General features: G+C 35.7%; 1 protein-coding gene across 8 annotated transcripts in view; it reads left to right on the forward strand.

Moving 5' to 3' along the window:
• The window catches only part of LAMA2 (laminin subunit alpha 2), a 334,549-nt gene that overhangs the window by 74,319 nt on the left and 242,442 nt on the right, over positions 1 to 17,788 (forward strand). For 5 of the 8 annotated variants that reach the window (XM_064708035.1, XM_064708043.1, XM_064708042.1 and 2 more), the window contains 2 exons: positions 6,967 to 7,137; positions 11,248 to 11,360. In XM_064708035.1, the coding sequence (XP_064564105.1) occupies positions 6,967 to 7,137; positions 11,248 to 11,360 (284 nt within the window). Of the gene's footprint in view, positions 1 to 2,288; positions 2,355 to 6,966; positions 7,138 to 11,247; positions 11,361 to 17,788 lie in introns of all 8 variants that reach the window. The other 3 variants (XM_064708040.1, XM_064708037.1, XM_064708041.1) reach the window with 1 other exon arrangement.

Here is a 17,788-nt window from a genome sequence, read left to right on the forward strand (position 1 = left end):
TTAAGTTACTCCCTGTCGTGCACAGCTGGAAGCAATTCAGTGCTGCAACATTTTGTTTTGTTTTGTCCCAGTTTTTTCTCCCCACTGTGTTCCCACAGCCTAGCATAGCTCTGCGCTGCAGCAGACAACTCTCTCCTTTTCCAGTGACACTTCTTAGAACATCGGAAATTGACATATTCTCTTTTGTCTTTTTAGTACAAATTCAGTGGCAAACAGCTCTGCTTGACTCCATGAACATTTTAAAGTGCTCTATAGACTAGGAAGATTGGCTTGAAAAGTTAGACATATTTAGGCAGGCTGTTTTATTTCCTTCTTTGAAGAGACTAGATATTTTGAGAAGATTGAAGGAAGTATGCAGTGCCAAATACTGGTCTGTTTAGAAGAGAGGAGAGGAATATGCAGGTCTGAACAGAGCTTTCTTTGAAGGAAAAGAAACAAAAACATTTTCTCTGTTCTAATGCTTTAATATGACACAAAGAAATCCCAGAGCTGATAAACCAAAGTTTGTCTTCTATCTTGGAAGTACGTAAAAAAGCTATTAAAAATCAATACTGATTTTGCTTGTATGTGCAGGCACAGCGGTTATTTATATTAATTTTACCCTCGGTAAAATGAAATTCTTATTGCTGTGTAATCAAACCACAATATAGACATTAAATAATAGTGAATGCAAATTTCAATGTGCCAATAATCTTCTGTAAAAAAGAAGGATTACAGGCTCTGTGAGTATCTTTGCAGTGGTCGGTCTTTCAATTTTCCTCTCTCTTCCAGTCTCCCCCACTCAGAGAGTTCCTTCCTTAATATCTTCTGCTGTCTTCCATCTCCTATCAACCACCTATGGTGATTCCTTCTTTCTCATTTAAGGTGTCTGCTCTTTCCTCTGTGCAGTAGTAGAAGTCTAACAGAGATTATAATCTTGGTCTTGGTTCCTTGCTTGTGCTTCCATTAGAGTTCTGGAGTATAATTCTAGTGAGACTTAACCCCACCAATTGCTCTGTAGGTGTTGGGATGGTGATGTGATTGAAACGGGATTTACAATTTCCCGTGAGTTATATGAGGGGAAGGAAAGAAAAATGTGTCAGAACTGGTGAGCAGTATGACACTAATATGCAAGGTAATTATTTTGTTTACGTATATACCTGTTTCCTGTACCCCTCCTTTGCTGTAGCTGCTTCTTGACACATTTTAAAAGTAGGTTACCCCAGTGACTATCCCCACTTCATAATGAACCTGTAATCACCATTCAGCAGCTGGAGATGCAGTTAATATCCTTGATTTCCCTCTAGAATCTCTCCATCCTCTCTCAGCTAGGGAAATCAACTCAGTGGGCTCTGAAGGTCAATCAAACAGTGCTGTTCCAGAAGGGAACATGACTGAATTCAGCAGCTGACAGGCTTTATGAAAATGTCTTGTACCTGCTACTTGTGTAGCTCATCTGCTTCTGCTGATCTCCACTATTGCAATAAAGCATGTGGAAAATCTGTTAGTTTGGCAGGGGAGTAGGTAATAGGGCATGACAAAACAGGCAGGGTGCCAGGCATCAGATTGGTAGGTTTTATTCCACCGATACTCGTGGAGCTTATAGGAGTTGAAAGTTGATGGGCACTCATGAAAAGTAGATAAAAGAAAGCACATGAAGCTGGGCTGTTATTTCCCTGTATGCAGTGAAAATAAGGAAAGTATAAGAAAATTAAGTAGATAATATTGCTTTGCAGAAAACTGCAAGGAAATTGCCAGGCTCAAAAGAATGTTCTATGGAGGATCTACAGAACAAGATCTATTCCATAGAATAAGTAGCCATTGAGAGAAACTCTCTGAGTGCAAGGTAATAATGGGAAGTCGTATAGGGAACCATGGCTGTTGAAAGAATTGAGTATTGGCAAAAATATTACATTTTCATTAACAATGCCACACAAAATTAAGATTATAATTTCTCTTTCATTTTGGATGAATCTTGATGTTGGGATGTATATGCTACCAGCCTTAGTAAATAAAAAACTATAGATACCTATCAGCAGCAATATTGAGGAAAAATGTGAAGGAGTACAGGGATGTCTCCCTGGGTAAAACCCTGCATCAGCTAGTAATTTAGGGATGTTCTGAACTGGCAACTGAACACAAGCCATTTATGTTTAACAGCTCTGGATGAACCTTTGTTCTGTGTATTAATCTAATTAGGTTTTTATCCATTCTTTCCTTTGGAATAAAAATATTTTATTATATAACTTATTTATCTGTTCTAGAATTTAATTGCTATCATGCTGAAAATCAGTTTCATTTATAAACAGGAAAAATGTCTCAAACAGTGAAGAAAACTCCTGTCTGATAATTTGACTCAGCGCCTTCAATTTGTGGTAAGATAACTAAACTTACCAAGTTTGCTGCAAAGATTTACTTACTAAAGCCATTTATGATTCTGTATGCAGTTAGGTCATTATATACGTCTCCCAATCTGTTTGTTTTCCAGAAGAAAACTCATAGCCTATTCATATCCAAATTCATAAGTTGTTCCACAGCTGACACAGCTTGTCACACTTTTCTTCATTTTTTAGCTCTACCATATCCTTTTGGAGATGAGAGGTAAGGGACACCATGCAGTGTTTGAGTTCTCAGTACAGATGGATTTATGCAATAATATAGTGACATTTTGTTTCTATTCCTCAAGCTAGTGTTTTTTACTGAAATATCAATAATTATTCTTTCAGGCCTGATAATTGCTAGTGAGAAGCAATCATATTTTCCCCCTGTGTATCAATTTCCATTCCTTGATTTCATATACCATTTTATTGCCCAGACAAACCATTCTGCGGAATCTTTCTACCATTCTATGGTCTATGCTTATTTTAATTTTCATGAAGAATTTTTATAATCAACAAGCAGCCATCTTAATTTTTATCCTCTTTTGTAAGTTTCTTATGTTGCTGTTGGAACAGAATAGGATTCAGCAAAGATTGCTATGGTTTTCCAATGCTATTCTCCATTTTTCAATTCTGACGTCATGAGAGGTCATTCCTTCTTGTGTTATGATGGCTTGCTTCCTTTTTTGGCCTTTGTGGAATCTTGTGAAAGTCTGTTTACTAGTCTAAATGTGTTGAACTCAGTAAATCACTGACATACTTGCCAGTGTCTCCAGAAAATGTTAATATTAATAAAGGTTGGCTTTCGAGGCATCTGTGAAAAAACCACAGATTCCAAGCAGTCCCTATTTTTCATCTTTAAGATAGGTATCTAGATGTGCTTTGATCCAGGGGCCATTATAAAAAAAGATAATGTAGTTAGTACCACTCCTACTTAACTAGAACAGTGGCAGTGTAAAACTTGAGTACATAGGGGTTTGCAGGCAAGAAAATCCTGCTGATTTGCTGCTTTTTGTTTTTACAGTTTTTTTTTTCCTAGAACTGTTTCTGTTGAAAATGTATGCTAAATCCATTATCATTAATTCTCTAGTGACTTGAGCACCATGCTTGATTACTTGTGCATTGTACACCACTTTAAATAATTTGATGAATTTGTGTTATTTGCCTTTCATAGTTTAATCACCTGCCAACAATAAACAAACTTTGTATTGGGTTTCTCTGCACTAAAATCTTAATGGAATATGTTCCATGCTTAAAAAACAAAATGTTGAGCAGAAAGATGACTGCCCATTTCACAGGGCAGAATCTGATACTTTCTCTTCACACAGGAGTAGTCCTTTGAAAAGCAGAAATTGAACCCAATTTGCTAAAACCACTATCTAATTGAAAGCCAATCTTTTCTCCCTGTTTCCTTCATGCAATTGCAAAGAAATGTTGTTATTTTTTAACAGGCAGAAATTATTGCTAATATGATTTATGCCAGTGACAAAAAGGATAGAAAAGACTGATATAACTGGCAGTTGAAGGGAGAATTTTTTTGCTTGCACTTGAGCTACACAAAATAGAGATGATGTGTTTGTGACTCAAAGGCATTTTAGCCAATCTTTTCACTGGAGCAAAGGCTTACAAAAGTCATTTGGAAATAAAGAAAGAAAAAGTCTTTGTAATAATTTTAGCCGATTTTTGGAAGTGTTTGATGGGAGGATGCCCATAGAATTCAAGGTGGGATTGATGACAAAAGACTAAAATTTATTGGGAAATTGAACTGAAGATGTGCTAAATTAGTGCACCAATTTTAAAATATTTTTTGTGTATGATTATTGTAACGAAAAACAAGGCAAAAAGAAATTAAATGTGCTATCTAGAGCTCTCTTGACCTTTTTTTTCTAGTGAATTTATGATTGGAAGATGAATTTTTAACATGTGAATCTCAGAAAATGTGACCAGATATATTAGCATCATAAACATACACATTTTTATTTCATATTCAAAAGACCTAGCTAAAATTTTCAAGAAAATGGTTTCATCTTCTGTATTGCTAGAATGTCATGCCTCTGTTGTGAAAATGTATATATTTATATGTAACTGCTAGAAATCAATATGAATAATATTGCTACTTCCATACTATCGGGCTTGCACATCAGATGTTCTTTTAAAGCAAAGCCTTCTTTTGGGCTGTACAAAGAGATATTGTAGAATCGTAGAATATCTTGAGTTGGAAGAGACTCATAAGGCCTATTGAGTCCAGCCTCTTCGTCCTTGGAAATAAAGATTTTCCAAAAAAGTTCAAATATGTAGTTGTTAATTACTACTTGTCAAAACCCCAGGGTTGAGGAATTAATCAATAGCAAAAGGTGAAGTGCTGCCGGCTGTAATGTGCATCTCTTGCTCTCTGCCTGTCTCTCTGAGCCTATGGGGAGTTCAGTGTGGAGCACTGTGAGGTGCTAGCATCCTGATGTGGGCTCTTCAGTGAAACACCCAATACTTGTTTTGTTGCCTGTGTTTGTAGTGATTATGGATAAGGCTTTTTTGGTAGCTTTACTGTGAGGTGCTCTGCACGTTAAAGAGGTGACATAAGGGTGAAGTTATGTTCGAATAAAGGGGTTTCTTAAGTACTCTTCATTTATTTATGTATCTTACATTTAAAGTTTGTGTTAAAACTTAGATTAATGGTATGATTTGTGATAGACATAGAACAGGTAATATTTTTATAGCTGTGTGAATCTGGAGGCTTTTTGGTTGCTCTCTTTCAGCTCTTTCTTGAAGGATTTATTCTCCTGATTCCATGTACTGCAATTCTTTGCATGTAGGATCAATCTGTCCTTTGTACGAGGTTCACTTTTGAGGGCTTAAAATACTTAGCTCTGAACCAAATACCAGACTCTTTGTTAACACTAAATGATTACTGGCTTCTGGACTATTAACTTTGTACAGCCTAAAAAGAGAATAATGAGGCTGTCAGTCAACATAGGAAGTTCCACGGCTATTAATTCATCTGCTGTGTTAATGCTTATACAGATTTTTACCATGTGGCCCCATCACAGAAGGCAGAAAACACCTTTGAATGCAGTGAATAAAAATACAAGAACAACTGTATAGATTTTAAAATGTGATGAAAATAAGCTTTAATCTATACAGAAGGAGCAAGCTATGTGATCAATAAAATCTCAAGTATTGATTGACTGCACAAATTGGACGGTCTAGTAACTAATTGGCTCTCTTGCTCAAGCAGTGTATTTACACATGGTTTTAAAGTGACCATGAGAGTCCCTGACTGACAATGTCAAAGGACAGCTGTTCCATGTCCAGCCAAGCTTGATAATTAAATGGCACACAGGTAAATTGCAGAGACAAGCAGGAGACTGGTGTTAAAGGAGTACTGAAAGGAGTCAGTTGAAGAGTGTTGTCCATTTTAGGAGGTCAAAAAGAAATGCCATTATAAAGGGAGTTTTATCAGAGTTCAATAATGACCAATTCAGTTTTTATTAAAACCTTATTTTAAGGTTATAATAGCATAATAGGGTTGAAAGCTGGATGAAGTGCAAAAGAATGACTTTTGGGCCACTTAAAATTGTTGTAAAATGAATCTAAAACTGATCCCAAGAGTCCATACATCAGCCTATTTTTTTTTTTTGGTTGGTTGGTTGGTTGGTTGGTTGGTTTGAGTTGGTTTTTTTTATTTAACCTGTAGCCATGGCAAATTTGCTTTTGAAGATACAGAACTGGTTGATTTCATGAGAGGGGTACTAATATATATGTTTAACACATACTATCAGTTTGTCTCTGTGGATCAATTTTATTACGGCTTAAAGGTTTCCATCAGTACTTGGTGGGAAGGAGAGTAACCCACCTCAATGAGTGCTCTTCATATGGTTTACAATCTTTATAGTTTACTGCTACATATAACTTTGCTCAGCAGAGCACTCAGACGTGCCTAAATGCTGCGCTCAATGAGAATTACAATACATCATTCAGCATGTGCACCTGGAAAAATAACAACAGCACTACCATTAAAGATATGATGTCGTGTTTTCTTCTTGAGGAAAGGGAAGCATGACATATGCTATTCATGTTGCTGGATGAATTACCCAGCTGCTCTGATGACAAAGGTGTCTATGAAGTCCTAAGCAGAACAGTAATACAGTGTAATGCAAGTGCTGCAGTCTGTGGAGAAAAAGCTTTTCCATGGAGATACCAGCAGAAAAGAAGAATGATAAAGAGTTTTCATGGGTACATTGTGTACAATGTTGCAGTGGCCAATTGTGTAGGAACACAAGGTTTGATTGTGAAACATAAAATTTTATGATGCTTTGTATGTTTCTGTATTTTCTCCTTTGGCATCCTGCTGTTTTTCATGATATAACCAGAAGGTAGCAATTTGAATTTTAGAAGAATGGGGAGAAACCCATCAATATAATGGCTTTGTTCTGATGTTTAAATTCTGGATACACATCAAAGTTGGGGTTTTTTACTTCCATAGCTGTTGAAAATGAAGGATTTGCTTTAATGTTGTAACAGGTGTTACATTCATTTGTGGTTATTCTGCTAAATTCACCTAGGTTTTGCCTCTGTTGCTTTTGTTCATGATTTTGTTTTCTTTTCTTTTCAGGACTGTTTCCTGCGGTGCTGAACCTGGCTAGTAATGCTCTCATCACAACCAATGCTACCTGTGGCGAAAAGGGGCGGGAAATGTACTGCAAGCTTGTTGAACACGTCCCTGGACAGCCTGCAAGGAACCCTCAGTGCCGCATTTGTGATCAAAGGAGCCGAGTGCCACATCGTACGTGTGCCGTTTTCATTTTGTTCCTTTAAAAATGACTTTTTGTCCAAAAGGTGTAAATACTCAGGAAACAAAACAGTAGTTCATCAGCCTGATTACTGTGAAATGTGTATCTCTTTTTAAATCAGGTTAACCATCTCTTCCAAAGGTATTCAAATCTGTATCTGAAATGGGTACTCTTCCCATGGGACTTTCTGATTCAGGTACTGAAAAGCAGAGCACCTAAATTCAGATTTAAAAAAACTAAGCATCTACAGCTGTTGCTGTTTCTTTTGATAGACACTCATCATTAATAAAAAACAGGTAACTTTTACCTGCATACGTACTTGTGGAACTTGAACATTTTGGCCAATCTAGGCAATATGAGAAATTCTAGTAAATTCAGTTTCACTGAGCCAGAAAAAATAAGATAAAGTAATGGAGCACTGCTTGGTTTAATGCTTAGTTTTTAATATTAAAATTGATTTTTGCTAACACTGTTTTCTTAAAGATTACCTGGAATCAAAATCAGTTTTCAAGTAAGAATTTATCATCATCTACTTCAGATATGCCTATTTCTGGTAGTTGGGAACATTAGAACTAAGAAAATTTCCTAGTCAAGTCATAGAAGTTTAATTTCATGTAACCTTGCAGTGAAAGATATGACCAACTTTAACATTATTAGATTTTCATGGGTATACTGGCACTGTAGATGGTAGAGGATGTAGGGATACTTAAGGCAGCTTTTGATGGAATAGATAAAATACTGGAAGAAACACAGACACAGAAGCATTAAGACAATTATTTTTTCCAATTGTGTTTCAATAAGACTTAGCTCAGATACATTTATACCTCATGACATTTAAGCATGTGCTTAAAACCACAGGATAAAAAAAAAAAAAAAAAAAGATGACATTTAATCTGTCTGCTAGTTCTAGACAGGATGAGCTATCTGTGGCTGTAGCTTTCCAGACAGAAGCTTGTTTGGATTCTCCTTAAAAACTTCCTCCAATGGTCACACTTTTTAGTGTGGCTCACTCATTACATTGCTCAAAACAAAGTGTTTTTCTAATAGCTAATCTACATCTCCTTGCAGAAATTCATGTTACCTATTTCCTAAGTTCAGTCAATACTAGGAATGGATTATTATTCCCTTTTTCTTTAAGTATTTTAATTAATTGAGGTGTGATGGTATTGCTCTATCTAGTTTCTACACTATGCTATCTTTTCTTTCATTCTCCTCATAGGTTTTGTCTTCTAGAACTATAACTGCATGAATTGCAATTCTGTGAATTCTCTTTAGAGGCTTGAATATCTGTTAAAGTTCACCTGAGCTCTTACTAGTGCTGCACAGGGATCCAGGTTTGCTTCAGAATAATCATAGACTCCTGTTCACATGTTTTATTGTGGCATTTTCCATTGCTATTGGTGAAACACCACTGAGAGGACAGTTAGTTGTCCATTGCAAACTTCAGATGCTTTTTTTTCCTGCTCCATTACTCCTCATCTTATATTTGCAAAGCTATTTGTAATTGTCAGAGTGTAGATTACTTAATTTATCAGAAGAGAGTTACAACCTATTTTTTTTCCAGATTGTTTTCCAAGTTTCAGTGTCTTCTTTAACTACAGAAAATGCCACCTTCTGAGGAAGGTCGTACGATTCTTTAGCAGTAGACACATCCAATTACATTACAGCAGTGTGTTTCACTCAGAGCAGAATTTTGGTTTTGGAAGCATTCCGGCTGGCAGAGACACTGTGCAAAAGACTTTCCTATTTTACAGATGGGAATTTAGAGACATATGCACATTACCCAAGTTTTTTTCCTGTGTGAAGCATGCTTATTTCAAAAATCAAACCTAAACCAGAGATATTGCTATGTCTTGTCTATGATGTCAGAAAGTGTACACTAAAATATGTGTATACACACAGACATATATGTGTGTATATAAAAAAACCCCATCTGAATGATTTATATCTATGTTTTCCCTTGTTCCTACTCTCTTCTAAACTTGAGTCAGTCCAGCTTCATCATATCTGGTCTTTTGTTACAATCATATCTCATTTTAAGGTCTTCAAATGTTCATTTGGCAAAGGAAAGTGCCTTGTTTAAACAGAGATGGCTTGTTAATAGGAGAACCATCTAATATAACCAGACTTTAAATTATCCCCCTGGAATGTGTGAGTCTGGAGTGCCTCCCCTTAATTACTGTAGTAGGAAATGAACACCAATTCCCTGGTTAATCACATGTGAGTCCAAATTAAAGTGCACAGTTTGATGGGCTCACTCTCTAAGTTCTCCCTCTTGCCATCCATCAGGGAGATTGGTCCTTGAACTGCATTTGCAATCCAGTCCTTTTTTAGAAATATTGTATTTTCCCACTTATCTCTTAAATAGGCTAACATGCCAGCAATTAATCGATTTTCAAATTAATTATGATTAAACTTTCATAATGGTGATTACAGTTAATTGTTGATTCATCTCCCAATTCTCCTTCAGATGTTTTACATCAGTTTTATCTGGAGACACTTAGATCAAAATTTCCAATTAGATAACTTCTTTCACGATCACCGAAAATTGCTGAATTTGATTTAAAGCTGATTTTTGCTGCCACTCATTTAAAGCCAAAATTTGAGAAAAGGATCAGAGCTGTGGGAGCTAACAGCATATAAAGCATAGGGTCTGCTTTGCTTTTCTTTTCAATAAAAAGATAAAGCTACCTATAGCTTTATCAGTTGTAGTACCAGAATTCTAACTTGCAAATGTTGCTGCCCACTAATACCATTGAATAATATTTAAGTGAAATTTTTGGCATTTTCAATATTGAGCGTTTATGCCTTCACTCACTCCCACCAAGACCTTTGATTGTATCTTTAAATATGTTCAGCATTCTGGGTTCTCTTAATGAGCTAGGACTCCTGTCCCCCACAGGTAGTTGATACAGCAAAAAAATCCAGAGATTTAAAGACTATCAATCTGGCTGGTTGATTTAAGCAATAATTAAAATAATAAGTAAATTAATCAGTTCATAAAGTAATTTTTTGCAATTCTAGGCCCAGCTGGTAATGAATTATATTCCAGTTTTATACCAAGGAATCCTGTGAGTTTAGAAAGTCATCCTTAATAAGAGGGGTAGAGTTTTCTCCTAATTCACGTTCTAGCAAGCAGAACTTGCATAGAAGAAACTTACTGTATATGAATTTCCTTTGGTTTATTTTCCTCATAATGTCCAGACTTGCTCTGGAAAATTAGGGACTTCAAAATATAGATCCTTGTACCTTTTAAAATTTTGATTTTGTTATTCTACATTTTGTAAAGGAAAGATACAAAAAAAATAACCTGGGAACATTGATCGTGATTTTTCTCAGTTTAGTAATATTAAAGTACTAAGTAAGCAAACTTGGATAATGTAGGAGATCTTGAAATTCAGGAAGAATTCAATTCAGTAAATAAATTTGTATCCCTCTTATTTAGGATTCATGTGGGACACTGCAGCCGAGTAAATATAGACATGAAAAATAATGCATCTTGGACTTGGATATGTATTATAACCAAACAAACCTTTATATGCATGTATGTGAGTCAGAAAATTTTCCAGATGAGTAATATATTCTGTGATGATTTCTGAATCATTTCCTCTGTAATGATTTGTGAATTATTTCCTGAATTATTTCCAGGTGTGCTTAGAAATATCTTGGAAATGCCAGTACCAGTATTACTTTAATCTCTGCATTTCTTGCACACCGTATCTCAGGTTTCTGATTTGTTGTTTCTGTTGCAACATCCAATGACTTTTGCAGTACTTGAAACTTTGGAAGAGTGCAGGAAGTGTTTATTTGCTTTAAATGCCTGCATTTTCTGTAGCATCAGGAGAGCCTTCTGCAATTAGATGTTCTGAATGACCTTGTGATCATAACCAAAATTAAACAATTAATATTAGATCAGTATTCCAGTAATAATAAGCATGACTGGTGACCCAAGAGTACAAGAAAAATTAATTTATTCTTTTTTCTTTTTGAAGTCCTGCCTTATTAGTTCTGTAATTGCCTTAAAATTTAGATTTCAGATCTAAAAAAAATTAAATCTTTTAATAGTTTTGAAATTTATTTTTGTGTTTCTGCTGTTTTAACAGAACGACATCCAATAGCAAATGCAATTGATGGCAAGAACACTTGGTGGCAAAGCCCTAGTATCCAGAATGGAATTGAGTATCATTATGTGACCATTACATTGGACCTCCAACAGGTAGACTTCTATTTGTTTGTTTCTGAGCTTGCTTGCTTGCATGACAGATCACCTGGATTATCTTAATTTTGTCACTACCTTGCTTTCCTGTATGAAGACATGACCAATTTCTCCTATAATTTTCTGTTGTTCATATGGATATGACTGACCCATTCATTGTAACACAATGATCCAAATTAAAAAAACTATTTCATATATATTTTTAGTAAGTCATGCAGTTTTAAGTACCTTTTATCTGTGAAACTGAAGTACTTGTAGGGTAGGGATTTTTATACCTGGAAGAGCCTTTGAGTCCTGGAAGTGTTATTAGCATTCTGGCTAATAGCAGAATTATTAGCCCTCATTACTAATGGCAGAAACAATTTTACATCTGCATTTTTGGCCTTGTATATGCAGAAGTATTCAATATGCATTTCAAACAGGAAAGGTAAAACATTTACAGAAGTTTGAGATTAGAATCCTGTGCATTAAAGAGGCTTGTGGGGTTTTTTAACATGTCTTTTAAGTTTTCAGTTATTTGCTGGCTTGCTTTTACAGCAAGGAATTGTGCCTTTTGTTGCTTATGTATGCAAGTAGCTCTGGGGCATTAAAAGTAAATTCCCATCCTTGTTTTCATCACCCCAGAAATTTTAGTTGTATGGTTGTTTAGGTTAGATCTTCTAAACTAGGCTTTACAACTCCTGTTTTTTTCCCCTGCTGTTTCATTATCTAGATTATTATCAGATATTAGCAAATTTATGAATTTCTGAATGTTTTAAGTTTTCTTATGTATTAAAAGCTAGCAACTAAAGGGTCATTGAGTATACTGGAGAAAAAGTTTGGGTTGTTCTAATGTATTTAAAAGGCTTCTCCATGTGCCAGCTGACAGCAGTCTGAGAATGCTGCACTGTGTGTGGCGTGGGTTTGGGGTTTTTTGTTACTATTTTCTAAAAATGAGACAAAGATCAAGTCTGACCCTGTTTCTTTCCCATGTCCTATTACTAACTGTTCAAAGGAAACTTGGCAGTCCTTCTGCAGCTCTAAAGCTGATACCTTCTCTTAAGCCCATTCATTTGTTGTTGGCTGGAATAGAAGTAGTGTTGAGTTTTCTGTGGATGTCAGAGAGGTGGGGTAAGACCCTGTGTCACTAATGCTATCTGGGACACTCTTTATGAGCTGAGTAACCCATCTAGTTAGGAATGCACGGGATTTTACCCACCACCATACAGAGCAAGTATTGTTCCCCAAAATGTACGAAAAGGTCTGCTGCGATTTGCATGGCTTTTGGACTGCTCAGTAAGGAATAAGTGTTGTTTGTGCCTTGAGTAGTATTACGAGTTTTTGTTTGCTAATCCAGGAATTTCATAGTCAGATCATTAGAGACTATTAAAGTAACTGGTGGAATATGAAATTTTTCTCTCAGCTTTGGTTTTGTGTAGGAGTCACTATGAATGGTGAAGGTCACCAGATATCTCTGGAATCTCACTTAGAAGAAATTCCATTCTTTACCTTTGGCTTTTAGGAGATTCAGTAATTGCTATGTTTGTGTTGATGCATTCTTGCTCTAAGTATAAAGATGCTCAACTTCCTTTTGTGCGATAGAAATAACAAATGACAAATCCACAAGTAATGGACTGAAAATTGCAGGAATGCATTAGTTCTTATGTTATTACTGGTAATTATGATAGTATATGGAATGCTTTTAGCAATCCCAATTTCATGAAAAAATCAGAAAAATAATTACAATTTCGTCATTTATATATTGCTTGGCCTTTTAGGGCAGTGACTTTTTTTTTTTTTTTTATTTTGTTATGCAGGGAAGCCGTGTAAAAATAATGTATACTGTTTAGCTACAGCTATAAACTAGAGGAAGTAACGTTACTTAATGTTAGAACAAGCCCAAATAGTATCAGTCTAGTTGGGAAAAATGTCGTATTTTTTCTTATTTTCTCTCAACAGTTGAATTTTGCCTTAATACTTAAAAAGAGCTTTTATCTATAATGGAGACTAGGTTTCTAATTCATTGAAGTATGCTTGAAATTTTTGCTCCATATATTATTAAAATATGAGTTGAAAGCTGGAACTATCTGGTATTGAGCATCTTTGATAATTTGCTCTTAACACTTCACTTTCCCCCACTTTTTAGCCATTGTAACAAGTCTTATCTATATCACAAGAAAATTATGGAACTCCACTCATGCCTGTAAATGTGAGATTATTTTTTACAGTGCTTTTCATCCAGCAAGTCCATAGGAGGTCAAAAATACAGATTTTTTGGGAGTTTCTCACATGAATTTAAATGGAGGTTAGAGCGACGTGTTGAGCTGCCTTGGTAGATCCAAGTTTGGATGGGGGGGGTTCACAGATGGGCTGGGTGCCAAGAGCAGCTGTCTGCTGTTCTGCATCTCTTAGTCCTGCTGGTTGGGGAGGGTCTGTCTGCTCTGCCTTGAGAGTGTTGGTGCTTCTAGTGCAACAGAGGTACTTCAGATCCCATGAGTGCAGTGTTTGGCAGAACTGAAAATAAGCCTTCTCTTCAAGGACTTTAGAGCAGAGAGCTGGCAAAACAGAAGTGCTTAGACGTCCAGGGAGAACATATTCCCTGTAGTCATGCTATTTCTAAATCCTCAATTGGTCTTAATTTCACAGTGATGTGGAAGATTAGTAGAGTATCTTTAAAGAAAATTGGCAAATTCACAGGAGACATTGGACATTGGCAATACCCTTGATACTGCTCAGATACTTGTGCCAGGAGCATATTTATGTGAAATTAGACTTTTTTGCTGTGCACTTCATATTTTTTAAATTATGCTGGAATATTTTATGTGAATTGTAGATGTATGGAATGCCGGTGGATCCAGAGTTAATATTCTGGCAGAAATTTCTGGATTTAATAACTGTGTCCTAATTGCTTGGGACTGTGGAGGATCAGTTCAGTGTCCAGGTGATGCTTTCCAGGAATACATATCTGAAGAAAAAGAAAGTACACTGTACAGAGCCTTGTAAGCTGCAAGAGCAAGAATAACTGATACAGCCGTGCAGCTGTTTCTCTCTAAAACACTTGAACTTCATCAGTTGCTAGTTCCCTAAGCTCTGACAGCATCCAGCTCTTTCACCTTATCTTTTCATCCTGTCCCCTACCCTTCTTCTATAGGAAGGGAGGAAGGAGTCTAAAAAATTGTGGTTTGGCCCTATGTAGAAATCGCTGCAGTCACCATCCATTCCAAAGGCAGTCTCAGAACACTTATTACAGGAATGGTGTCATACAGGAAAGAGACCCATGAATTAACTAAATCTGCATCCCTTCCTAATTAATTTTTTTTTCTTAAAGAAGAAATAATCAGGCCTTTGAGTCTTGGCCATTTTGAAACTGTTGCATGATTTTTGGATTCTGGAACAATGTCCCTGTTATCTGGTTTGAAATTACTAATGGAACCCATTATTTGGGTGTTTATACAGTTGAACCCCACAATAATGTCCAGTTCAACTAATCCTTTAGGGACTGACTAAAGCTAATCTTAGTGAAAGCTGTAGTGAAATAAGAGGTAAATCGGATGATATTTTACAACATTGATTATTTAATACAAAACTGTAGGTTTTCATTTTAACTTACAACCGTTGACTGGACAGTGGCTAAGGAATCAAAATGTGTTGAGAAACAGAGCCATATTAAAATAGCTTTTATATATTAGCTGCATAGTCATGGACAACATTTGGTTTAATGTTATATTTTCTCTTCTCTGGAATATCAAATACATTTTCCATTGGGGAAAAAAAAATACAGCCAGCTTTCTGTTGAATACCTTCTGATACCAAATATCAGAACAGCTAAAGGAATGAAGAGCAGGTTAACTGTTTAGTCTTGGGATATAAGAACCAGTTTAGTAAAATGAAGTGCCATTTGGTATTTTTGTGGTAAATTTCTATATACATGCAAACATTTTGTTCAGGTGTTCAATTAATATTTTCCTTCTGTCTTTTGCCATCTAATAACTGCGGGCTTAAAATGCTTTCAAAACTGCCTTTGTAAAGGTAAGGCTTAAAGCTTCTCTTCGTTCCCAAATCAGAAAATAGTTTAACAGAAATGAAGTTTAATCCAAACTTGGACTTTTCTCTAACAGATGACAGTCAGTTTTGTTCATCATCAAGAATATTTGTCTAAAGAGAAAAAAAAGTGGAAAAACTGAAAGTCTGTTGAGACGATCACGCTGCAATTCCCTGATTGCCGCTCTTCCCCTCCCTGCTGAGAGGGAGGTGTTTCTGTACTTCTTGTTCTAGCACTAGCATTTGTGTTGCCATGCAGGAAACCAGATGTACCTTGGTACTGAAAACTATGTCCTGTTTTTTTTTTTGGGGTGTGGTTTCTGCCAGATCAATTTTCTGATTTGGCTTGCTTGTGTGAGGTTTTATTGCCAGCTTGTGGGAAGGGGCAGCCAGCACTCCGTGTTGGCTCCAACATTGTAAAACCTCAAGGAGTACGGTGCTGATCTGTGAGCTACAGTCCAAGCCTGCAACATAGAGCTGTCATCCTCAATATTTGTTTTTACTACTTCTTGCTCATGAATCATTCCATTTTGACGCTATGTAGACATTTGAGACTTCAGAAAACAAATTCTCTCAAAACCAAGCCAGTTTTCTGGCTCAGTTGCACCTAAGCAGTAAATAAGTGACAGCCCAAAAGAGATGCAACTAAAACCATAAAAATGACTGTTGAATCAGTTAAAAAAAGAAAAACGAATTAGATGTTGTGTTTTAATAAAGTCCACAGCCAACCTTTAGAGAGGTATGTTAGTTACAATGCTCATTATTTTCCCATTTCTTTTTTTTATTAGCTTCATAGGCTTGAATCTTAGCATTTAAGAGATTCTCTTAAGTTCTTTAGTTTTACAGTTTGCTGGTAATGAACTAAATAGATATCTATAGGGTGGAAAAAGGAGTAATTTACCTTTCTGATAGTCTTTAAAATTATTATTATTACTTTTTAATTATTTTACATTATTAATTAGTATGTAATTTTTAAATCTTTTAAAAGTAAGGGTATCGGACTTGAAGTCAGCTTATAATGAAGGTGTTTGAAAAACTCAAAAAGAAAAATAAGAAAAAAAAATGCATATAAATATACCAGTAAGGATTTATAGCAAACATACCTAGAAAAAATTATTTGTTTTCATAAAAACAAACAAAACATTAGCAAATATTTTGACATTACAGTAAACATTTTTAAGAACTACCAGTTTTATATGCTATTAGCAAATCTACTGTAGATTATGTATCTTTCCACCTTGCTTTCCATTTGCAGGAAGGAGAGAATATGTGCACGCTAATAAGTAACAGATTTTACCCAGGGCTCCCTTCTTGTCTCAGAATAAAGTTTTCCCCACTGATGTCACTCAAACAAAAGCCTAAGGAAAATAAAATGATCTTTTTCCCCAGTTAAGAACTGAGACTGCACCTTTATACCGACCACAATTCCTGAAGAGGCTGCTGCATGAAGCTTTCTAGGTGTTCTGACAAACAAATGTTAGTGAAGATGCTCAAGCTGACTTTCCCACAGCATTGAAAAAGAGAAAATTTTTCGTGAGTCGTTCAATAGTACATGGAGGGAGTTGTCTACAGCATTCTGGAATCACTGTATTGAAAGATGAATTGTAATACCCACCAAACAAAGTGCTGTAAGCTGGGTTGAAGTGGTATTATAATTTATTATATGAATATCTACAGGATTATTTTGCCCATTTTTTCATGCTCACCCCTAAATCAGATCATAAATATATTGCTTTTTGCTTAGGCAGAAAGATTTCTAAGTGACCAAATCCTTTCAGATTCAGTTCATAATACACAGTAACAAAGATTTTGAACAATGTTGAGAATTTATACATTTTCTTTTTGAAGTTACATGCCTTATATTTTCCCTGGGTGTGTGTAACATATACATTCCACTTTTCTAATTTTGGGTTTAAGGAAGAGAGCTATTCTCCTTTGAATCTAGTGACACATACATTCTGACATGAATATGAGGTTGTGTTCTGATTTTGGGCTGTTAGCTGTCTTGGTTCTTGGAAGAAAATTGTGGAGCCTGGGAGAATGGTGATGAGATAAGTAAGGGGTTCAACAGATTCTCAGTCTTGAGCAGATTTTGTTATTGGTATTGAAGACACATTTTATCTTTAAATAGTTTATGATTAATAAGAAACTTACTTGAAAATATAAGTTTTGCAGCTGATGATGGTTGTGAAATAGTGCTTCTGTTGTCATAGGCGCATTAAAATATACAGATTTGGTATGAGTAAGTGAGAGCTCATGAGAGGACACTGCATGGAAACATCAATGAAGGAAATAAGAATGCTTCACTCTGAGTAATCTCAATGCTAATAGACCCAGGTTGAGCATCAGTTCTTGGATCTGGAAAAATTTTTTTAAAGGATTTTTTTTTTTGGTGTTTTAAGTGCCAA

The sequence above is a fragment of the Zonotrichia leucophrys genome, chromosome 3, assembly GCF_028769735.1.
Source record: "Zonotrichia leucophrys gambelii isolate GWCS_2022_RI chromosome 3, RI_Zleu_2.0, whole genome shotgun sequence".
Classification (NCBI taxonomy): Eukaryota; Metazoa; Chordata; class Aves; order Passeriformes; family Passerellidae; genus Zonotrichia; species Zonotrichia leucophrys.